This window comes from Nothobranchius furzeri, chromosome 9 (genome assembly GCF_043380555.1).
Source record: "Nothobranchius furzeri strain GRZ-AD chromosome 9, NfurGRZ-RIMD1, whole genome shotgun sequence".
Classification (NCBI taxonomy): domain Eukaryota; kingdom Metazoa; phylum Chordata; class Actinopteri; order Cyprinodontiformes; family Nothobranchiidae; genus Nothobranchius; species Nothobranchius furzeri.
In genome coordinates, this window is record NC_091749.1 from 33,424,611 (window position 1) to 33,449,469 (window position 24,859).

The window sequence follows — 24,859 nt, forward strand, 5'->3', positions numbered from 1 at the left end:
TGAATATAATGTACAAGTTTCACGTTTTGAATGGAATTACTGAAATATTTTCAACCTTTTGATGATATTCTAATTTACTGGCCAGCACCTGTATATATATATACATATATATATATATATATATATATATATATATATATATATATATATATATATATATATATATATATATATATATATATATATATATATGCCATTTTCTGACAAGAGTGTATGCTTGCTGATTTTTGTGCTCAATTTATCAATTTCCCAGACATCCACATGTCTCACATTCAGCTTTGGATTTGTGTATACATGAAGGATCCTCAAACATGTTTTGTGGAGTTTTATTTTCTTTTACCCAAAGCTTTTATCATTGAAGTTCCAACAATCACATATAATTTAGAGAAAATAAGGTGAAATGGGCAGTGAACCATGAACAACACATGGCATAAGGTAGTATAGCTTTTCTAACTGCACACTAAATGTAAAGAGTCTCCGTTAGCTTGTTGGCTTGTAACAGTTACTGTCTGAAATCATACAGACTGGTTGAGTTTAAGATGCTAAGTGTCCATATTTCGTCCTCTTTCATATGCAGCACCCTGCATACATTTACATTTCATCAGAGATGCTAGAGTCCACCTACAGTGCAGTGGGACTCTGCATCTTATTCAAGGACATCGCTGGTGAGAAGTTTAGAAGTAAAATCAAAATCCTCCAGCTGCCAGCCCACAGTCAGGAAACCCCCCTGTCTGTGGTGGGGATCAACCTAACAACCTTTTCCTTATTAGTCAGCCTCTACATCCAGGCTGACCTATGAAGAGACGGTGGGTGGGTGTGGGATGGCAGCCAAATGTGTGTGTGTGTTTTGTTGAGTGGGTGGGGGTGTTGCTTCCCCAGTGTAAGGACTACGCTGTATCTTCCTCGACTACTCTGTGACAAGACTACATACATCACCACCCCAACACCTCTGTTTCTCTCGCCTCTCCCTCTTCATCATCCTTATTCCCTCTCTCCCTTCCTCCATCCATCCGCCTCCCCTCTCACCCTCCCTCTCACCTGCTCCCAACTCTCAGGAGTGTTGGTGTCTGAATTTCCCTTTTCACCTGCTCACAGCCCCCCACACACGTCTTTCTGGGCCTCCCTGAGTATCATTTACATCGATGATGCCTCATCATTACCCCTGCCCTACTTTATCTATCATCCAGCGGCTCTGCCCTTCTGTGGAGGCAATTCCTTCACCGGAGGCCTTGTTCATATGGTAAATCAACACAGGTCTCAGTTACTAAAACAAGACCTGAAATGTTAAAGTGGAATTGGGCCTCTTATCAAGATACTATTGTCTTTCCCAGGATCCCGTTCTACCTTTTCTTATTCATTTTCTTGTCAGATGACAGATTTATAAATGTTCAGAATAAGCTTGAATCATTCTAAATATACAGAAACATTAAGGTTCCCTCCTTAAAACTCCACCAACTGGTTTTTGTGCACCTTAGAAAGGATACATTTAATATTATCAATGCCTTTTTTTCCAATATCAGTTGGAAAAAACCCTAAGTGAACATAAAAGGCCAATTTCAAATGATGAAACCATTTATAAGACACAAACAACCATTCACACCAATCTGGACCAATGTTTGTAATGGGTAATACAGAGAAATTCTGTTCTACACATTTATTTATTTAACTTTTTTTTACATAATTGTCGTAATTCAACCACTTTAGGTTGTTCAGTATGAACCACTTGTTTAAGGTCAAAGGTCAGAAATTCCCCTTTAGGATTTAGTTGAAGAATTCAGACTTAATGGTTCCAAGAATTACATCAAGTCGCCCAGGTGCAGTGGGCTGCCATTTGTGTGGCACCCAGGTAACCTGTTTAGCTAATTTTGATGTCTCCATCCCAGAGTAGTGTAACAAAATAATAACAATATTAGCAGGTAGAGAGTATGTAAAATAAAATCATACATGCTTTTAAAATTAATTGTAAACCAAACATTTCTTGCTTTTTGCCTTTTTAGATTAAAAAATTGTATTGAAGCTCCTGTGAAACTCATCTGTCTCCTCTGAGCTCCCTGTGATTAAACTGCCGATACTTGTGGAACGTAGAGCTTCTCAAATTTATGGGCCTGAACTCTGGATGCTCTATTGTACATATTCCTTATGCATCAATTGGTTTTAAGAGCAGAGCTAACTTGGGTCATTTGGAGTTGGCAAGATTTCCTGTATGATGACTAAATCCTTTAGATTCGTTTATAATGAATTCATTTAAAATTGTGATGAGAAAGTAATTCTGCACTGTGAGTGGAAACTTGAACAGAGTCCTGGAAGTATATATCACGGGCAGTGAAAGGTTTACTGCATGCTGTGAATTTATCAGGGCTGATTATAAAAATAAACAGCACGGTGGAAAAACAAGAGAAATCAAGATGATACCACGAGACTGTTTGTGAAGCTTAAACTGATCACAGCTGAGAACTGTGTAGCTACTAGCTAGTTTCACATTTAAAGTATTGTGTAAATTTGCTCTTGAAATTCACACACGCACACACACACACACCCACACACACACACACACACACACACACACACATACACACACACACACACACACACACACACACACGTCTTTTTGTTTACTCTTTGATCCACAATACAGCACTGATTACCCATTTATACATTGTTCTACATACTTAATTGTAATGTTAAATGTTATTGAAAAACGTGCGTGTCACCAACATTTTAACATTAAACATGTCAGTTTAACCCTTTAACAACTTTTGTTTCTTATCTAGACACACATTTGAGTTTATAAGAGCTCTTTTTTAAATAGATTTGAGTTTTCCTCAAAAAGCTGCTTTATTGAATCAGAAACATATTTTCTGCCCTCTGGTGGACGCTAAAGTAGCCAAGTACAAATTGTATTTAGTTTTATTGTTGTATTAATATTAGACAAACATGTTTCAATATGTAAAACACAGTATTCAGATTTTTGTTTCATGCGTCAGGCTTTAAAGGATTAACTGTCTCAAGGCGGATAATATCTTTGCACAAGGCTGCAGTTTCCTCCGAGGCTGGTGGAAGTTAGACTCTGAAAGAGAAAGAGAACCATGATTAACCTGGTTGGTTCTCTTGCTCTCAGAGAAAAGTAAACCAGATAAATCACCTGTAGCTCTGATGAGGTACATGTGATTTTCCTGCTGCATGCTGAGGCTAAAGCCTAACACTGCCGAAAACATTACTCATTTCATTAGCAAACTTATCCTTAAGCGACTTGCACATTTCTTTGGAAAATAGCTCCTCATTTCCTAAACCTTCCTTTTTGCCTCCATCCTCAAACTTTTGTGAGACTCTTATTTTGATAAAGACAGGATGTGGTGTGCAGCACTTTTATTGTGATGACCGGAAGTGTGTGGGTTGAGTCCGTGGCCGTCGTCCTCTCTTCATGTGCAGCTTTTATAGAGTTAGCATCCTCCTCTCAGGACCCTCGGTTACACTTTTGGCCCCACGTGTCACGTCGCATTGCAAACACAGGAGTCTTGCATTTGACTGGAACGTTTTCCTCCGAGCTTTGGTGTTATCAACAGATGTAGTTTGTTTCATCCGAGTGTCCTGTGTCAACATGTGCAGCCAGTTACACTGTCCATATGCGTTAGGAGGTAGAACTCGAGGAGAGACTGTCGTTTAACCCTTTCTGCACCGCTAGGGTAACGAGCAGTGTTGGGAATCTTGCGTTAAAGAAATTGATTTATCATTACAAATTACTTTTTTCAAAAAAAAATATTGAGTTAGTAACTCAGTTACCACATTGTGAAAGTAATTAGTTACCTAGTAAACTGTGATGTTACTTTCATGCTCAATAATGCAGTTGTCATGTTTTGCTGTAAATGTCTAACCCACGACATACAGAATCAACACGGAGACTTGGGTAAAAGGTTTAAATAATAATTTATTAAAAGGGGAACAAGGGAGGAGCATAAACGTAGCCGAGATCTTCAAACAGGAATCCGGTGCAGGGATCTGCGGACAGATACTCGAGGGTGGGAACAGGGAATCAAAATTATGTGAAGACATACAGTCTGGAGAGGTGAATCACTTGAAGGAGGAGTGGTCCGGTCTAGGTTGAAGGGGTTATCCTGAGGCTGAGATCCAGTGAGTGAGACGTGGAAGGTGCTGGGCTTGAAGACATGTAAATCCAGGAGGGCATAGGTGGGCTACCGGAGGTGGTTTTGGACAGGGAGAGACTGAGGGACGAGCGGGGTTGGAGTTCCAGCAGGCTGCCAGTCTGAGATGAGGGTGGGGGTTTGTCTGGCAAGAGCAGGAAGGTAAACATGCTAAAATCCAATATTCAAAAACACATCAAAATCTCAAAAGGTCTAAGAGCTCAAATCTAATACGCGAAGTGGCTGTTAGAAGGTACCCAGGTAGAGTAATCATCCAGCGAAGTGAAGGTGTCTCTCAGCTGCTTAAACACTCCCTGGGCGGCTGATGAGCATATAGTCTGCAGCTTGGCCACCTGCGGACACACCCACCTGCAGAAGGAAACTCAAAACCAAAGGGTGATGGCAGAAACAACCCAGTCCATGACAGCAATTGTATTCTATAATATTTATAATGTGAAAGAGTTTTGTAACTGAATGACTCTTACTGTCTAGAATGAACATGTGATATATCAGACATGTTCGAATGTTCTATCTGGAATGTTGATTTCTACTAGGAACAATAGAACTATAGATATCCAGAACACCAGTCTGCCTAATGAATGTTAAAACAGCCACCTCAGGTTTTCAGGGATTCTGAGATAACTCAAACTTATTTCCTAATAGTGCATTTGTTATTATGGAAATCCTTAGTTTTTAATTTCTATAGGAACAGCATAGCTGCTGATGTCTTCATTTGCAATTTTAACTAACAAGAATACAATTAGTACTAGGATAAATTTAATTATTGTTATATAAAATAGGAATTACAGAGTTGTTGGCTAAAAGTAAATTGGCTTGCAACAGTCTTGGTATCATCTTGCATGTGCTGTTTTCACTCACCTTCTCACCTTTCTGAAGTTGTGTTTATTTTTCTTTCCTCCTCATTTACAGATTTGCTTCCATCAATATTTACAGATCCAACCACATTAATGTCATAATTGTCCCAGGCATTTTGCATGGGCCACCCTCCTCGCTGCTTTATAGTGATCGGGAGAGACGAGTGTGTGCGCAACGCTGCACACACTCGTCTCTCCTGTGGCATCATAAATAACTTCAACTTCTCATTGACTTATATTGACATACAAATTTCTGCTGGTGAGATTAGTAACATTACCTTGACCTTGGTTTATTGATTTTTACGTCTTCTGTGGTCATTGAAAGAGGAATGGTGGCTCACACCTTTATGACTCAAAAGCAAAGTGCAAATTGTGGTGACGCTGCAGGATAACGATGTCACCACTAAACTGCACCTCCTGTTACATTCAGCTGTATATAATTGCAGCTAAAACACGTATTTAAGGAGAGCATGCACAGAATAAGCATACTTTTGGTTCAAGTTACTGCACATCCATTACCGTACCGTAATGGATGATGGATGTTGGTACAGTAATGGATGTAATTTCAGCTCATGAAGTTTGCCCAAGATAGCATTTTGCCTATTTTTCATATGTTCTGTCATTTTCTACAGTGTTGAGCAAACCATCAAACTAATCATCAATTTAGGCTTGTGTCCAAACAGAAAGGTTTCAAACTGCATGAAACTGCGATGCTATTCTACTTCTGTGTGGCCAGACAGGTTAAAAAGTTTTCTTTTTCAGTGGACTCACTTGATTCTGTATTTTATGTTTCTTGTTCTGTTTTCTGCACTTACCATTTAGTCTGCCGAAGTCACAGGAGACGTCGCATCAGCGCTTATGAACAAAGCTTGCAGGGCTCTCAGGGTTAAGTCTCTCACTGTTGCTCTGCAGCGCTAAACCAAAGGAATCACACCTGCAAGTGCAGTAGAGGAGGACTTAATAATATGAAAGAAAATTGATTTTCTGGAACGAGATTTCTTCTTTGATAAGGTATTAGCTGGGAGGGGAAAATGTTGTGAATCTTCATTAGGAGCCTCTGATATGCACTGGGATAATCGCAGGGAGACGAGTACTGATGAAAAATGAACACAAAGGGAAAGAGGAGAGAACCATACATTAGGAACAGAAAAAAAGAATGATGCAGAGAGCTAGTGAACAGACAGAGAAAGAACGCTAGAAGAATCACATACGCACACACTTGAATCAGTGACTTAAGCAGGAGTAGGCCTCCCCTAATAAGAGTAAAAATTGATTTCCTTCCACTAGGGTAAGAGAAGATCTAAAGATGATGAAGGTTGCAGTTCATTATAGAAAATTAGACTATATTCCAGCTGCAGGTATATCCCTAATATCTCTACTGTGGCTTTATTCACCATTTCTTCAGGGACAAGTCCAAAGAGGAGAGATGAGGGATCAGAAGAAGTGTATAGCTGAGTAAATATCAGGTAATGAGACAAAAAAAGATCAAATGTGACACACATCAAAATGATAGAAATTTTGGGAATGAGGCAGAGGAAGAGTAGGGAAGTCAGTAAAGTTGGAAGGATGAGAGAGAGGACAGAAGGGAAGAGTTTGCCAAACGGCTCTCTCTTGCAAGAGTGAGTATTAGGCAGAGCCGAGGTGATAATGAGGATAGAGTTAGAGAGGATAACAAGCAGACGGACTGACTGTGGAGAGGGGAATTGAATGAATCTTTACCTTGACTAATACTGCTGAAAGAATTTTACCACAGACCAGCAGAAAACTGTAGATCAACTGCAGCAAGAAACAATTGATCCTGAAGAGCTGAACTGATTGGGGGATGAGAGGCAGGTAGGAGCAATTAGTAAAGACACAGGACTGAACAGAGTGGGGTGACAGGACAGGTTGTGACAGTAACCCTAAATTTGTGTGTGTGTATCCTTTCCTCTCTCTGTTTCAGCCGGTGGGTTCTCTGTTAATGTGTGAAAGCAGAAAGTGGAAAAGATCAAATCCAACTGACCTGAGAATGGTACTGACACCTTCTCACTTTCAGTCACAGATGTGTGAGCCGATGCATGTGTGCTTACTCACATGCAGAGGCGGGTAATAAAGCAAACAAAAGTACATTTATAAAGATGGAAGTGATCACAAACGAGCTGGCGTAGGAGAAATTATAGCTTAGGACATAAACTGGGTAACTGATAAGTAATGAAAGGATGGAATGACAGAGAGCTGGAAGGAAGGAAACAGACAGAGAAATAGTGTGTGTGGGTCAGAATAAGAGAGTGAGGAAGAGATGGGGGAAGGTGAGAGGTAGAGAACATTTATTATGCTGGAGCTTCATCTACAGATACAAATCGCAGCCTGTTATCACGCTGAAGCAAACCTGGCTGGGACTCTAAACTTGGATCCATCTCCACCGCGACATACGCGCACACACACACACACACACACACGTGCGCGCGCACACGCACAGATGTAGCAAGGTGCAACAAGAAACCAGAGGTGTGTCTACTCAATGATAGGATTATAAATGGAGCTATGTACAGTCTCTGAAAGGTGAGAACATCCAGTGGATGGGGAATTATCAGGGAAAGACCAGCAGGTTTTCAAACTTTAGAGACAAAGGTCTAAACTAGTATTTTTTAATTTGTTTTCTTTTTGCATGCTGTAATATAGTTTAGAAGTTTCTTAGTGTTTATTATACTGACAATATGGAGATAACTACAGTGGGATTGGAAAGTTTAGGCAGCCTTATTAATAATAATAATAATAATAATAATAATAATAATAATGAAGCCCTTTATTGTCCCTCATTGGGGAAATTTTGGTGCCACAGCAGCAAAGTTATAGGTAAGTTAAGAAAAACAGATTCACCCAAACACACACACACACACACACACACATATATATATATATATATATATATATATATATATATATATATATATATATATATATATAAATGGAAAGAAAAATAAGAATAGAATCAAGATGGTGTAAATTACTTACAGCAAGGATGTAGTAATGACACAAAAATTTTATTTAAAATGTTATAATAGCAGCATGAGACTAGAGATGGAATAATGTACTATCATCCAATGTTGGACTTCGATTTTGTGTCACGGAGGCTAAATCTGAAATCATGTTAATCTTCATGATTTTCCTGTATAAATTGTTGGTTGTTGTGATAAATGATCTGTTAAATGCATCGTATAGGAGACACAGACGGTGATGTCTGAGAAGTGAAACAAATTTTATAGGATTTACAGAAAGTGTGCAATAATTGTTTAAACAAAATTAGGCAGTTGCATGAATTTGTAAATTAATATATTTAGCAGCTCCACCTTTTGCAGAAATAACAGCCTCTAAATGCTTCCTATAGCTTCCAATGAGAGTCTGGATTCTGGTTGAAGGCATTTTTTGACCATTTCTTTGTACAAAACGTCGCTAATTCATTCAGGTTTGATTACTTCCGAGCATGGACAGACTGTTAATCACCTGCTAATTGAAATAAGGTGTTATAAAATATAATCAAATCTAAAACGTACTGGATACTGGCCCTCCAGGCCTGGAATTGAATACCTCTGGTCTAGAGCTAATGTACTGTGTTTTTGAACATGCATTGAAATAGAGGTACATGCTCAAGGCGCTTACTTTGTTCTTGGGCAGTTGTTACCATCCAAAGTGCTGCATGCCTTGTTGGGTCTAGGTTAAGGTCAGAATTCATGATTCAATAACAGGTTTCGATAAGAAACTTGGCGAAAATGGCCTTCCTGCTAGAGTCCCAAGGTCAAAATGTCTGCTGACCAAAAAGACACAAAGTCCCATTCCACATTTGTCTAAAACAGCTTGATCAACCTTAGGGGAAACCGACTGTTGACTGACAACACAAAGGTGTAGTTTTTTTTAAAGTGTGCTTCCTGGTAGGGGCTGCATGACTTAACTTTTTTAAGTCGACTGTCAAGTAATGAAAAATCGAGTCAACTTCGACTAGTCGTTGATGACGTCATACACCTAAAGCAACTAAAACTGACGATGGGTAACCAAGCATTTATTTTTCTGACGCATGGGTGGGGGGGTTGGTTGGTTCGCTGGAGTTTTTGACATTTAAAATTGCGCCCACATTTTCTAAGTTAAACACATCTCTTTTAACGACGGTAGTTTCTGCATCTTGCTTCAGCCATCTCCCCGCTCCACCTGCGCAGTGGCCGCAAACTCACTGATGCGCCTGCAGCCTCTCAGAGTTGCTGCTGCTCTAAACATTAAAATAATTATTTCATTTTCTGTTCCTCACTTATGATTACCTTCAATGGTGTCTGTTTGTTGCAACCACCAGGTACAAAAACTAACTTGTTTTTATTTGACTTTTTTTCTGTCCTGTCTGTTTATTTTCTTCCTGCATCTCCTTTCAATCCTAAAGAAAAACTGCTACCTGGGTTCATATATATTCACCTTATGAGTTACCTTTGAACTGCAGTTCTAAAAGATCTACCGACCGCAAAAACAGCGGAGTGCACGCCGGCCGCACCAGTGAGGTGCGTCACCGGAGGGCAAAACAGGTGATGCGCTCCGCTCCACAGCAGCGAAACGCATCAGGCACAAATAAAGGACAGAAAACATAAAAGGAAATGAGCCGACATGAACGATCACGTGTTAAATTAGTTTTTGAGGTGGCGACACCTGATTTGATAATGGTACTGTGGCCGTGCTCAGGATGCAGATGTCTGGAGCGCGTCAACGATCAGAGCTTTGCATGCGCAAGCTGGTTAAGGTTAGGATGGGAGTGAGGGGAGGGTTAAATTGCAAGAGGGTAAAGGTCACAATTCGGTCAAATGCCCGTTTTACAGTGGGCGTCAGATGCCGACTCTCTGGCACAGCGCGTTGCCTCCCAATGCGCAGGGGCTTGTCACCTGTTGTCTTTTCCGAGGACTGCATCTTGTCAGTCGTTATCACGTGACAGCGACTAGTCTATGAAAGGCATAAAAAGTCACTACAGAGCAGTGAAGTCGACTGTCCAAGCAGGTAGTACCCATGGAGTTCACACTTCCCTGGAAAGTCTGGAAAGACTGGATTGAGGAGGCCCACGTGTGGAAAAAGGCAAAATACCAGAAGCTCATTGAAATCTGCAGAGGGAATGGGTGTAAAGCCTGATTTATGCTTCTCCGTCTGCGTCAGCGCGGAGCACTCGCAACACCATTATCCGTCCTTGCGTAGGGATCCGGCAGGCACGCAAGTACGTACGGAGTCGAGCCCACTTTTTTAAACATCCGTCGAACGAAACGGATTACGCAAGCTTGTGATTGGTCAGGACGCCGCTGTTGTTTACAGCGCCGCCATTGCAAAGAGAACCGAGGATAACTAGCGGCAGACACGGAGAAGCTTGAAGAATGCCTCGTGAAAAAACTCTAAAAATATGAACGTTTCATCCTCCCGTGACTGGAGGAGTGAAAAGATGCGCAGCAAGTGTTTTATTTGTGGACGGAAATGACAGGAAACGTGGGTTTAGAGGTGGGGAGCGCATGAAGCGGTGGGAGAATGAGAGACAAATATGTCCGTGTTAAAAGTCTCTTATATATACACAAAAAACACAATATAAACACACGATCTTGGACCGATACATGACAGGATACCACAGAACAGCGCTACGCCTTCTGTGGTCCTGCTGGGCAATTGCTTTGCAACTCTCTCCAGGAGACGGAGAAGTAAAAGAGCAAAATGCTTCCGTCAATCCGTGCGTGTCTGTCCCTTGCGGAGCTGACGGAGAAGCATAAACCAGGCTTAAGACTCGCCTTGAACCCACTGAGTTTGGCTGCAGGGCATTCCCAGGACAACCATTGCACCACTTAATCAAACTTCTTAGTATTAGAAGGTTGCAGGAGAGGAAAGCCAACAAAGAAATAAGCAAAGTGGCAGAGAAATTGTCCAGGTGGTTGTAGATCAAAATGGGTGATCCACAGTGGAGCACGCAGGCTGGAGCATGAGCCGGGGACTGATCACCCCAAGCTGAGTTGCCCAGATGAGGTTGTCTGAAAATCAAAAATTCATGAAGAATTTTCACAGATGCTTGAATGTAGTTGTTGCTAGGGTGTTATAACCAGGTATTACATTTGCAAAACATTTTTTTTCTATTCACAGAACAAAAGGGTTTGGATAAGTTTTGTTTTTTTTATTCAACAAATTCTCTTTACTCAAGTTTTTTTTGTCTGATGCTGAAATACGTTCTGAAGTGTTTAGTTGGTTTTGAGATGCCAAAAGCAAGAAAAAGGGGCATCTAAAAGATGGCCAATGTATTTCCACCTCACTTTTATGGACTGTAGAAGGAAAACCACAGAATGGCGAAAACATTCAAACTCGACACAGAAAAGTCCACACAGGATTTAAACCAGGGGCCTTCTTCCTTGGAGGTGGTGTTACTTGTCGTCACACCCACACTGATACTCATAAACATAATTTAATAAACATTTTTGGCGAGCACAGTGGAACAATAGGAGACCTTTGACCACTTCCTTTATGTATTTTTAATGAAACACAGATTTTCAGTTTTGTAAACCAAAACAGCTTGACCTCTTCTCACTTCCAACCACCTTCTGTATCCCTCCCACTTCACTAACTACCTCTGGAATGCAATCCTCCCCCCATCAGCAGCTTGAATCTCTCTGTGGGAGCGAATAATTCATTGTCTAATAAGAGTGGAAATGCAACAGCTCACTTTAGGGAGAGGGTATACGGAGAGCAGGAAGGGGAAAAGGCTTCAGCCGGTCTGCATTTGAAGAGGTGACGCACATCAGTTCTGTTAGCCCCCCCCCCCCCCCCTGCTCCCTCAAACACACACATGCACGCACACACACACAGACACACACCTATACTTTACTGTTTTGCTTTCATTGCTTTTTTCATTCACTCCCTTGCTGCCATTGTTAAACGAAACCTGCCACACTTTCCTGCGCCGAGGCAATTGTAAGGTTAAACACCTGAAATGAACTCTAAAGTACTGTGGGGGTGGGGGGGGGGGGGGTATGGGAAAAGGTTTGGTCCTTCACAGACATTGGACTTTCAATTTCATTTACCTTTAGCCTTCAAGATTTGAATGAAAAGAACAAAAAACATTTTGTTATATAGCGCCTCTCTTGAAGTTGAAGAAATTCAACCTATCACCACAGTCGATGAGGCAGTTCTACACCGCTATCATCGAGTCCACCCTGACCTCCTCCTTCACCGTGTGGTACGCTGGAGCCACCACCAGGGACAAGAAGAGGCTGCAGCGTGTTGTGCGCTCTGCAGAGAAGGTCATTGGCTGCAAACTCCCCTCCATTCAAGATCTGTACACCTCTAGTCTAGGACATTGAGGCGTGCAGGTCGGATAATAGCTGACTCGTCTCACCCTGGACACAGTCTCTTCGACTCGCTCCCATCTGGCAGAAGGCTCAGATCCATTCGGACCAGAACCTCTCGCCACAAAAATAGTTTCTTCCCCTCTGCAGTTGGACTTTTGAATGAACATCCTAGGGCAGCCCACTCAAGTTGATTGGTCCCAGTCACGTGACCCAATGCTGTGCTTGGACCATTCAACAAACACTCAGATAAATACCTACACGGAGTAGATAGCTGCTTCTCTAATTCTTGCCACTTTTTACATTAATAATTGTATCATGAGTGTTTTATTAGTTCTTATATTTGCTTATCTCTTAATTAATTTTTTTTTCAATCTTACCTTCTGCACCTAAATACTGCAGCAATTTCCTAATGTTGTGACTTGGCACACATATGGCAATAAAAACTTCTGATTCTGATTCTGATTCTGATTCTCAAGGTAAGAAATCATGAGACGCTTGCCAAGAACAAAATTATTATTATTTTTTTTACTGTAAATCCTCTAATATTGGCCTTTATTCCATTACCGACCAGGGTTCTCATTTATCAGACATTACTTAGGATCCTTTCTAAAACCGTACTTAAGCTCAACAAAAAAATGTACTTACACCAAGTAGGTTTGTGATCTATCAAACATGGAGTACGCACAGCTGCACGCAATCCCTGCTTCATAAATCAGAGACTAACGAGAAAGGTTCTCAGCTGCTTTTTAGTCACTTCCGCCCTCACCACGCCCACTTACTGCCATAAATAGTCAATGCAAAGTGCTTTGTGGATCTCATCCATATACATACATTTTTGCAGCATTTCGATCACGACCGCAGATCAAGGAAGCGCTATTTCACAAGCAGAAATTCAGGTACTTTTGGGTGAGGTGGACAAATGAAAGGAGGTGCTTTTGCAAAACAAATAAGAGAAAATCCATGGAGTGGCACAGCGTTGCTGAAGCCGTCAATGCTGAGTTCTTCAGAGAGATCTATGGCGGATATAAAAAAATGGTCCAAACGGGATTCGATCCCCAGACTCCCAGGTGAAAGTCACGCACGCCAACCAGTCACCCAAACGGAGATCTCCCTTGTCCAAGTAGCCAGGGCACATGATCAATCGGGTCACAGTGACAGGACACACACTGTCACAGACTCATGATATTTTGGTTCAATCTGTTCCCCTGCTGATATTCTGCATTCCATATTCTGCATTTGCGTGGAAAGTTGCTTACGCAGTTTTCTGACCCCATTTTGTGCGAACGCAAGCTTGATAAATGAGGCCCCAGGTCTCCTGTATTAGCTGGTCTCGCTGTCAGCGGGGGTAAATGAAGGCCGGTTTCTAATAGTGGACGGCTTTAAGGCTCAAACCTAACTGCCGGCACAAACCCATCTGCAGTTTTGATAACTTTAAAGTACTATTGATCTTAAAATATTTTAAAAAATAGCATACTTACCCACTGTTTATGAATTAAAGTCTCACAAAACACAATGGTAAGTCTGATCACGTATAAACAATAGCGTCACTTCCTGCTTCCTTCTCAAGTCTCGCGTGATGTTGTGACTATCGCACGACTTTCCACGAAGCACTCAGCGGCATGGCGCAGTGCCATGTGTGCTGTGTGACCACTTGACTGATAGTCACAAAATCTTGTTTTTAATTCATTCAACTGGCAGTTTATTTTGCCAGTTGAATGAATTGTTGTTTCTGGCGATTGTTTCTTTGGCCTTTACTGTTTAACAATAGGTCCGAACTTTGGTTTTTAACTCTTTAAAAAGTGAAGTACTTGGTCGAACACAATTTAGTTCTCATATCTTTAGCCACATTGTGTGAGCTAAAAAAAGCTACTAAACTAAAAGAAAATACAGAAATTTTTAAACAAAGTTCATATTATGGCATTTTGTTAATATTACCTTTTTATTTATATTATTTTAAATCACTAATACATTTACTGTACTATAGATCTTGTTGCTCTAAATTAACAAAAATGCAAATAAAAATAAAACAAACTCCTAACATTTTTCTCGGTTAGAAAGTTAAGGGGTTAAATTTCAACGTGTGTTTTTGTTTTTATGTATATTTTTTACAATTTGTAATATTTTTCTCATTTGCTTAAAAATTTAGTAAATTAAGAAGTATTTTATTTAAGTTAAATTTACTCTATTGTATTAAAAAAAACTTGAAGTGAAAAATATTTTATGTGAAGGTCACACAAGCGCATTACATCCCTTTCTAATGCATTATCACATTATGACTAATTATATTATTCTGTGACTTCTGTGCTTCCATTGCCGAGGAGGCCGACCGGAGCTGCGACCGCAGAGTTGTCGGTGTCTGTCATGGTGGCAATGCTCGAACCCGATGGTGGACACCAACGGTTAGGGATTTCGTCAAGCTGAAGAAAGAGTCTTATAGGGTATTTTTGGCCTGTGGGACTCCAGAGGCAGCTGAAAGGTTCCGGCAGGCCAAGCGGAATGCGGTTCAGGTGGTCACAGAGGCAAAAACTCAGGCATGGGAGGAGTTTGGTGAGACCATGGAGCAAGACTTCCGTACAGCTTTTAGGAGATTCTGGTCCACCATCCGGCACGTCAGAAGGGCAAAGCAGTGCACTACACACACTATTATAGTGGGGGCAGTGTGCTGCTGACCTCGACTCGGGACGTTGTGGATCGGGGAGCAGAATACTTCGAAGACTTCCTCAATCCCACCGGCACGTCTTCCAGTGAGGAAGCACAGTCCAGGGACTTTGATTTGGGCTTTCCAATCTCTGGTGCTGAGATCACTGAGGGGGTCAAACGCTCCTCTGTGGCAACGCCCCAGGGGTTGATGAGATCCGCCCAGAGTTCCTTAAGGCTTTGGATATTGTAGGGCTGTGTTGGCTTACACGGCTCTGCAATATTGCGTGGACATCGGGGGCAGTTCCACTGGACTGGCAGATCAGGGTGGTGGTCCCTCTATTTAAAAAGGGGGGCTGCAGAGTGTGTTCCAACTACAGAGGAATTACACTACTGAGCCTCCCTGGTTAAGTCTATTCTGGGGTTCTGAAGAGGAGGGTCCAGCGGATTGTCGAACCATGTATTCAGGAGGAGCAATGTGGTTTTGGTCCTGGCCATGGAACACTGGACCAGCTCTATACCCTTAGGAGGGTCCTGGAGAGTGCATGTGAGTTAGCCAAACCAATCTACATGTGTTTTGTGGATTTGGAGAAGTCATTGGGCCGCGACCCTCGGGGGACCCTCTGGGGGGTACTTCGGGAGTATGGGGTACCAGGCCCTCTGATACGGGCTGTTAGGTCCCTGTATGTCCTATGTCAGAGCTTGGTCTGCATTGTGGGCAGTAAGTTGAGCTCAATCCCAGTGAGAGTTGGACTAGGCCAAAGCTTCCCTTTCTGAGTGATTCTGTTCTTAACTTTTATGGACAGGATTTCAAGGCGCAGCCAAGGTGTTGAGGGGATCCATTTTTGTGGCCCGAGGACAAGGTCTCTGCTTTTTGCAGATGATGCAGTCCTGTTGGCTTTATCAGAACATGATTTCCGGCTTTCACTGGAGCGGTTTGCAGCTGAGTGTGAAGCAGCTTGGATGTGAAACAGTTCCTCTAATTTCGAGACCATGGTCTTGAGTTGGAAAAGGGTAGAAGGCCTTCTCCGGGTCAAGAAGAAGGTCCTGCCCCAAGTGGAGGAGTTTAAGTAACTTAGGGTCTTGTTCACGAGTGAGGGAAAGATGGAACGTGAGGTCGACAGGCAGATTGGTGCTGTGTCTGCAGTGATGCAGGCATAGTACCTGTCGTGGTGAAGAGAGAGCCTGGCCAGATGGCAAAGCTCTCGGTTTACCAGTCGATCTACGTTCCTACCCTCACCTATGGTCACAAGCTTTGGGTAGAGACCAATTGAATGAGATTACGGGTACAAGCGGCCGAAATAAGTTTTCCACGCAGGGTGGCTGGGCTTTCCCTTAGAGATAGGGTGATAAGCTTGGTCATCCATGAGGGGCTCGGAGTAACCCAGCTCTCCACATCGAGAGGAGCCAATTGAGGTGGCTCAGTCACCTGGTTAGGATGCCTCCTGGACGCCTCCCTGGTGAGGTTTTCTGGGCATGTCCAACCGGGAGAAGGCCTAAAGGAAGACCCAGGACACGCTGGAGAGACTATGTCTCACAGCTGGTCAGGGAACGCCTTAGGATTCCTCCAGAGGAGCTGGTCCAAGTGGCTGGAGAGAGGGAAGCCTGGGCATCCCTGCTTTGGCTGCTGCCCCCGCAACCCGGCCCTGGATAAGCGGCCGAAAATGGATGGATGGATGGATGAACTAATGATGCTTGATGGAAAAAGGCAAAAAAAAAAAAATAATAATTTTAAAAAAACGTATAAAACATCTCAGCGCAGAAGAGGATTAAAATATTTTGACACAATTTCCTGTCTTTTTATTTCATGCATTGTTTAGGGTGCAGATAACACTTGTTTACAATACCTTATTGAAGTAGAAGAAGTCGGAAGTACATTAGCTGAAATATATCTACTGTCAGAATATGAGAGCAGGAAGGAGAGAGAGGCCCTAGCTGGCAGCAGTGCTGTCTTTTCACCCCTAATTTTTTCCACCTTGTTAGACACTCAGCCGTGGGCCGGGCAAATATAAACACCCTGGCAGGATAGACAGGGATGGAGGCAGGGAAGGAAAGGAGAGGGAGTAAAATGTGTGTATCTGAGATACAAAAGGCAAAAGGATGCAAATAAAGTTGTGGAGGAAAGGTTAGGAGAAGAAAGGATATTTAGAGTTTGATAGAGAAAAAAACAATAATGGCAGTAAGAAGATAAACAGCAGATGAGTTTATTTTAATGTGAGTTCTCGGGTCCTGGCATCTTGCATTAAGTTCTTGGAAGTAGTTTGTCTCCCAAACACAATAAGCTAACATCACACCATCCATCCACTGTCTATACCCACTTGTCCATGCAGGGTTGTGGGGGGCTGGTGGCTCTGGGCAAACAGGTGGGGTACACCCTGGACAGGTTTCCAGTCCATCACAGGTCAACACACAGGACTAACAACCAAGCCAACACACTCACATCTAAGGACAATTTAGAGATGCCAATCAACCTGACAGTATTCACTTCACCTGAATGTTTGAGGGTAAATACTCACACATTATCTCTGTTTCAGGCATCAATTTAACTGGTTTTCTAAAATTAAAAAGGCTCTGAAAAGAAAATAGAATGTTTTATGATTGCTTCTGTCAGTAACCTTGAATTTAAAAAGGAAAACCAAAGCAAAACAAACAAAAAATCCTCCTGTTTCACCGTTTCTGAACCTACAAAATTCCCCAGGACTAAAACCCGTCACCTCCATGTTTCTCTTGAACGGAAGAAAAAAAAATCATGAATGTGTCATTAATGAATCAGCAATGATTACGCAAAGAAACATGAAAAAGACATTCAGTGCAAGCATGACCGATAACCGACAAACACATTTCTGCTCAGTTTCTAGCTGTGATGTTTATGTTTATAGGAATAAACACATTTTTCCTGGGCTGCATTCAAGCAAACCAAATTAGAAATGTTAATGACCCCCATGCGTGTTATTAAAGCTTTTACTTGTAACTGACTCTCCAGCGCTCTCACTCCCTTTATCTTATTCTTTTCTGTGCCACCCGTTGTTGCCCTCGGGTCGTGTGTTGGTTGTCTAGCAGACTCTGACAGTATTGCCGTGGCGACAGAGACAGGAACAGATGTGACTTTGGTTGCCGGGCGTTTGGCAGGAGCACTCATCATCACAGTGATGTAAATGCAGCTGGACGTCACATCATCTGAAGCTTTGTGAGGAGATGGTTGTGTGTGTGTGTGTGTGTGTGTGTGTGTGTGTGTGTGTGTGTGCGCGTGTGTGTGTGTGCGTGCGTGCGTGCGTGTGTGTGTGTGTGTGTGTGTGTGTGTGTGTGTGTGTGCGTGCGTGTGTGTGTGTGAATGCGCACGCACGCTGGTGGGTGAGGGGACTTTGCCCAATGCCAACTCCTCTACCCCCTCACTTTCCCTATGATACACACACACACACACACACACATAGTGACCCCACACAGCCTAGAGGGACTGCAAGTGCACAGCCAGTAACCAGACAAGACGGGGGATGGTGTGTGTGTGTGTGTGTGTGTGTGTGTGTGTGTGTGTGTGTGTGTGTGTGTGTGTGTGTGTGTGTGTGTGTGTGTGAACTCTATCCAGGCAGCAAAAAGTGCTGTCAAACATACAAGATGTTTATTTTTCCTGTTTCTATATTTTGTTTCTTGAGGTATTTTCTTCTATTTTGGTGTGTCTGTCTAGTAAGTTGGAGACAAATGGTTGTTTGGGGGCTAAATGTTTGAACTTGAGCAAGGAGAACCAAATTGACACACTTAAAGAAAACTGAGTCCCGAGGATAGCAGAGGGAGAGATGGAGAGAGATTACAGATGGAGGCATTACTCAAGACATCTGTAATGTGTACACACCAACAAAGAAAATAAACATAGGAAGTGGCCAGTGGATACAAACTGCTGCTGTGCTCACTCCTCTGTGAACTCATTTCCACATTTTGTGGTTTGGAATGTCATTGCTTAAAATCATGTCCACAACCTACTGACAAATATCTTAAGATGATATTTTATTAACATCATCATAGTTAATAATAATATCAATTAGGTAGATTTTATTTTGTAAAAGCTTTCTGTGTGTGTATGTCCATAGCATGTCCGGCATGTGAAAACATAATCTGTGACAACATTAAATATGAGGTATTGTGTGTGTGTGTGTGTGTGTGTGTGTGTGTGTGTGTGTGTGTGTGTGTGTGTGTGTGATGTGCAGATCAGCGGTTTGGCAGTGGTCTGACATTTCCTGCTCTGACATCTTGTCTCAGTTCATATCCCCTGCCAGTGAATGGACAGAAGCCCTGGAGGGACACACTAGCACCGGCTACGCAAACTTGTCTTTTTGTCAGTATCCGTGAAGAGCTCTTCAGTACATTAGTCACACATTCACACAAATGCACACGTACATAAGTATTTTTGCTCCTTTTTTATCCACAGTCCTCCTTTTGGTGATGTCAAATGACACAGTAACTGGGAATTGCAGAATGTCAGCTTTCATTTTTAGTGATTTAATGATAAACGTGATGAACAGCTTGAGAACTACAGCAGTTTTTACCTAAACTGTCTCTCCAATAGACTATTTAAGGAAGAGTATGAAACTGCTGCCCATAAAATGCATATTTTTTTCAATTGTTTTAATGAAAAAAGCATTTTTTTTTTGCCTGTGAGGGTTTAAAAGTTACTGATGTCAATCACCGAGGCAGTCCACCATACTCCAACAAAGAAGATGCAAATACATCCTTTTTCTAAATAAACTTAAGTAACTCTATCTGATCTTGACTCAAATAAAAGCCCAAGTCTAAATAGTCAAAAGTTGAGGCCAAAATAGTTTCAAACGAGCTATCGCCATCTTTGTTTTTTCAGTAACATCCCGCCCACCAACATATTGCTGTGATTGGCCTAACAAACAGAGTGCTGTGGTAATAGAGTTGGATTGAGGGGTTAAACCAAGAGGGGTTCTGGACAGTGCTTGGTTTGTAAATCAAACGTTCCCAGAACGCAAATACTGACGTCAAACCAAAGTTCACTAAAGGCAAAACAGATGCCGGAACACGCACCGGGGTGGGGGTGGGGTTGGGGAAACGGGAGATTTCCCAGTGGCCTGGCCGTTAAACTGGCCCGCTCAGTGATTGCCGGTCATGACGTGTGTAAAATCTAAATAAGCAATCCGTCATGCAGCTCATCAGGGTATCTGCTGTCCTGGTGCTCGCACAAATGGAGCAAACTGGGCGCAAAGACACTCCCTCCCCTCACTTTGTCAGTGCTTTGGACCGGTACCAGCTAGGGATGCGGTATCGGCCTCGATACCACATTTTCAAAAGTATTCGTACTCTTTAAAAGTCCCACGATGCCAGGGACCGATACCACGGTCTTAGAAATGTCTATGTTTGAGCAGCGAGTAAGGGGTTAATCACAGGTGCCGAGCGCCCGCCCCCAGGGTCCCAGCTGTAGCTCAGAGCAGGGAGAAGGCGAGGTGAGACACAGGATAAACAACATGTCAGCAGTGTGGAACTATTTCAAAGTGGATGAAGACAACAAAACAAAGGCGGACTGCAAATTGTGCTCGGCGAAATTGTCCAGAGGAGGCGCAAAAGGTAGCGCATTAAACACAAGTAATTTAATAAAGCACCTAAAATCCAAACACGACAACGAGTACAAAGAGTTTACCGATGCTAAACCAACACAACCCACGCTGCAGCAAACTCTTGCAAGACGAGAGAAAATGTCCAAAGACAATCCATGTGCTGTGAAAATAACACAAGCTATTATGGAGTACATTGCACTGAGTGACCAGCCACTCTCGGAGGTAGAAAATGTGGGATTCCTGTGTCTCCTCCACGTTCTGGAGCCCAGATATGATGCCCCAAGCCGCCGCTACATGACTGACACAGAGCTGCCCAAATTACACGACTCTGTGAAAAAACATATCCAAAGCCGACTGCAAGCCTCCTCTGAGTTTTGTTTCACCATGGGTATTTGGACCAGCAGTGTTAGCCCAGTGTTGCTAATTAGCCTAACTTCCCAGTGGATAGACGAGTTTCACACCACAACGAGCCATATTACATGCGAAACAACTCTGCGGCTCGCACACCAGCCAGGCTATAGCGCATGTGTTTGAGGAAATGCTCCAGACATGGGGTATACCTAAAACATCAGTACACGTTGTGCTTCATGGCAATGCCAAAAACACGATTAAAGCCATGAATGACGCAGGGCTCCCAAGTCTGCCGTGTGTCACGCACACGCTCCAGCTGGCTGTTCACGAGGGCTTATTAGCACAGAGGAGCATAGCTGATGCTATAGCAGTGGGGCGAAAAATAGTTGGGCATTTTAAGCATTCCGCCTTAGCCTACTCCCGCCTCGAGGACATTCAGGGACAGCTGAACCAGCCAATAAAGAGACTGCAGCAGGACGTACAGACGCGCTGGAACAGCACGTATTACATGCTTCAGTCCCTCATTGAGCAAAAGCGAGTGCTGGGGGTGTATGTGTCCGAGCATGAACTCCCTGACTGTCTCACCGCTCACCAATGGGCTCTTATTGAAAAGATTGTTGCCGTACTCGCCCCCTTTGAGGAACTAACTAAAAAAGTGAGCAGCTACGATGCACTAGCCTCTGATGTCATCCCAGCTGTGACTGTGCTTGTGAGACTTCTAAACAGAAACACCGACGAGGACCACGGTGTCAAGACAATGAAAGCAACCTTACTGACAGCTGTCAAGAAGCGCTTCAGTGGCGTGGAGACCAACCCACTGTACTTCATCTCCACCATACTTGACCCAAGGTAAGTCTATATTTTCCTATATTACCCCCAGAAAGCCACATAGCTGGCATTTGTGACAGTGGTTTAGGGGAAACTAAAATCTCCTATTTTTCCACATATGAATAAATTCTTTAATTTTGTTCAGGTATAAAGATCGCTTCTTCGCCACCAACACTGCCTCAGAGGCCAAGCTGCACCTGAAGCAGGAGCTGCAGATGATGTCCAGAGCTGAGTCAGAGGGTAGTCGGGCAAAAGCTGCAGAACCTCCTGCTAAACTGTTCCTCAAGGCCCAGGCCAGCACTAGCAGCAGTCTGGACACTGTCTTTGAAGAAATCGCCATGGAGCAGGCCCAAGCAGCACAGTGTCAGACTCGAAGACTGGGTTCGGGAGTAAGAGCTTTTATTACAGACTGCTGACTGAAAGCGGTTCTGGAAAGGCTGAAGGTTCGATGAGGTCTGAGTAGGAAAGGTGGAGGTTAAGCTGTATTAGCTTCCGAATACTCTGATCATGGATCACGGTGGAACAATGACTGAGTGAAGAGCCGGTGTAGCGTCTTCCATATATAGACATGGATTGACGCAGGTGCAACGTGGAGGGAATCCCCGCGAGGGGCATGCTGGGTAATGTGGTCCAAGACGGGAGCCGGTCAGCTGGGAGAGCCCGGCCTGGGGGCTTGGACTCTGACACACAGCCGCTGGCAGCAGGAGCTGCCATTGAGCTTGACACATACCTCGGAGAGGCCCCAAGCCCTCGTGAAGACAGTCCTCTGAAGTACTGGGGTGTCAACAAAATCAGGTTTCCCACTTTGGCTAAAATGGCCCGTAAATACCTCTCAGCTCCATGTAGCAGTGTGGAAAGTGAAAGGCTCTTTAGCTCTGTGTCACACATTATAGATGAAAACAGAAACAGGCTGACTGCTGATAATGCAGAAAAGCTACTTTTCTTAAAAAAACTGCCACTCACTTTTTCTAAATAGGCTCCATTAAGTGAGACGTCTTAGAGTTTATTTTAATACCTTCCTCAGTTGCACTGACTGCCAGAGTCCCATGTTAGTGGATGTTGTTAGTTTATTCGGATATTGTGCACTAAATAGCAAAGATGTTTATTAATGCCTCTTGTGTTGTCCAAAGCGGCAGAGTTTACAACAAACTGAAAAAAATACTTGAGTTACAATGTTTACCTTTTTTTTTGTAATTATTTATTCCTTAATATGTTGCATAAAAGATGCAGCAGTTTTCATTTTAAATAAATGTTCTTAATTCCAAACTGGTGCCTTGTTTTTTTTGTTAAATTATACGACTAAAGCTGTTACCTGTAATTTTAAATCATGATTTTATTAAGTACTCGGTATCGGTATCGGTAAGTACTGAAATGCAAGTACTCGTACTCGTACTCGTTTTCAAAAAAAGTGGTATCGGTGCATCCCTAGCACTACCAGTCACTCACTACACCTGACACCTTCGGCCCCTCCCACGAGTGGTGAGCCCATGGGAAGAGAGAGCCACGTTCCCTCTTCGGACTGTGCCCAGCAGGGCTCCACGGGTGAAAGCCAGGCCACCAGGAGCTCGCCAATGTGCCCAACCTCCAGGCCTGGCTCCAGAGGGGGGCTCTGTTGACCCGCATCCAGGCAAGGGAACACTGTTTCCATGTATATTTTTCTTCATAAGGGGTCTTTTTTGATAATCATTCTCAAAATAAGCTGCATGGTTGTATAGTTGGTATTACTGTAGCCTTTCGGCAAGAAGGTTGCAGGTTTGAAACCTGGTTGTGCCCTTTCTGATCAGAGTTTGCAAATTGTCTTCATACATGCATGGACATTCTCTGGCTGTTCTGGATTCCACTCAAAGGCCTAAAACATCTATAATGTGTAATGTTTAAGTAACTTTGGATAAAAGCATAGAAAAGATTAATGAACTTAACATAAACTTAAAGAAAATCAACTTGACTGCACCCTATTGTTGTTCAAAAATTCACCTGCATACTCATCTCTCTCCCGGTTCCCCATACCTTGGTGCCATCTTAAATCAACACTCAGTGTGTTTACATGCAAATCAGAAAACCAAACTATTGCCCTGAATAGACTGACATGGTTTTTTTTAAATGCATGTAAACGCGCTAGTGTTACAGAAGGTAAACTGGTTCTGATCGTGCTGAAGCACCCAGATAATGCAGTAGAAAAATGACTGCATCCACATGTAAACGGCTTATTCGAACTGATACTGGTAACTTCCAGAAGTGATAAGATCATTTCCACAATGTGTAACACCATCAAACAGTACAGTACGTACCAAATAAACTGTGCTGCAGCATTGTTGTCCATTCTTTCAGCCATTGTGCACATCCCCTTTTAACTTTGTGTCCTTCGCTTCCCAGTTTGTTTACCGTCTGTGTTGCTATCATAAGCTAACTGGAAGAATGCCGACATGAAAGAGTGCATGTAGCCACCTACTTTCTGTGGAATGAAGTTCAATTTAGAGTTTGGTTTTCCACATATAAACTAGGATAAAGGCTCCTAGTTTATTACTCGACCTAGATTAACTTAGACGCAAATGCACTGACTAACCTCTTAAAAAAAGAAACGTTCCTCATTCTGTACCCAAGATGAACAGAATCCTCACTCTCTCACCAGTTCAGCAGCAATTTCCTAATATGGCAGTAAACACTTCTGATTCTGAAACCGAGCTCTATTTGTCTTCTTCTGTGTGCTGCTTTTCTGTTTACCAAGTTTCCTTGGTAGAAAAAACCCAAGGGTAATTGCGTAAGTATCAAGATTCAAAAAGTCTTTAACAAAGCTTTTATTCATATTGCTGCCTTTTCCGGTGGACACCCTCTGCACGAAGTTTGAATGATACCCTGTGGTCAAATTTGGTTACTGCAGTCCAACTGAAAATAAAGTGAGTTCTCAGTGACCCTTCAGTCTCCTTTTGGTGACTTTCATGGCGGTTGCCAGCTACAGCTCAGTGCCAGAAGATTCTAGATGATGAGCGAAGATGAGTCACAGTAAGTTGATAAGTAAATAAGTACATTTCACTATAATGTTGAAGTGTTGGTGAATGAAAAAAGTAGCAGGAGATCTTTTTAGAGCCAACTATTAATTTCAGCATTAGCATTATTAGCTCAGCGTTAGCGTCTAGCATGCTTTA

The 24,859-nt window shown here is 42.7% G+C and overlaps 2 protein-coding genes across 3 annotated transcripts in view; both read left to right on the plus strand.

Annotated features, from left to right (window-relative positions):
- The window catches only part of LOC139071766 (basic proline-rich protein-like), a 191,007-nt gene that overhangs the window by 36,868 nt on the left and 129,280 nt on the right, over positions 1-24,859 (plus strand). The window lies entirely within an intron of this gene.
- Positions 11,835-22,979, plus strand: LOC107381221 (zinc finger BED domain-containing protein 4-like). Its single transcript, XM_015952797.3, has 2 exons — positions 11,835-21,737; positions 21,862-22,979. The coding sequence occupies exons 1-2, from the start codon at positions 21,076-21,078 to the stop codon at positions 22,130-22,132; spliced, it is 933 nt and encodes a 310-aa protein (XP_015808283.1). The 5' UTR covers positions 11,835-21,075; the 3' UTR covers positions 22,133-22,979.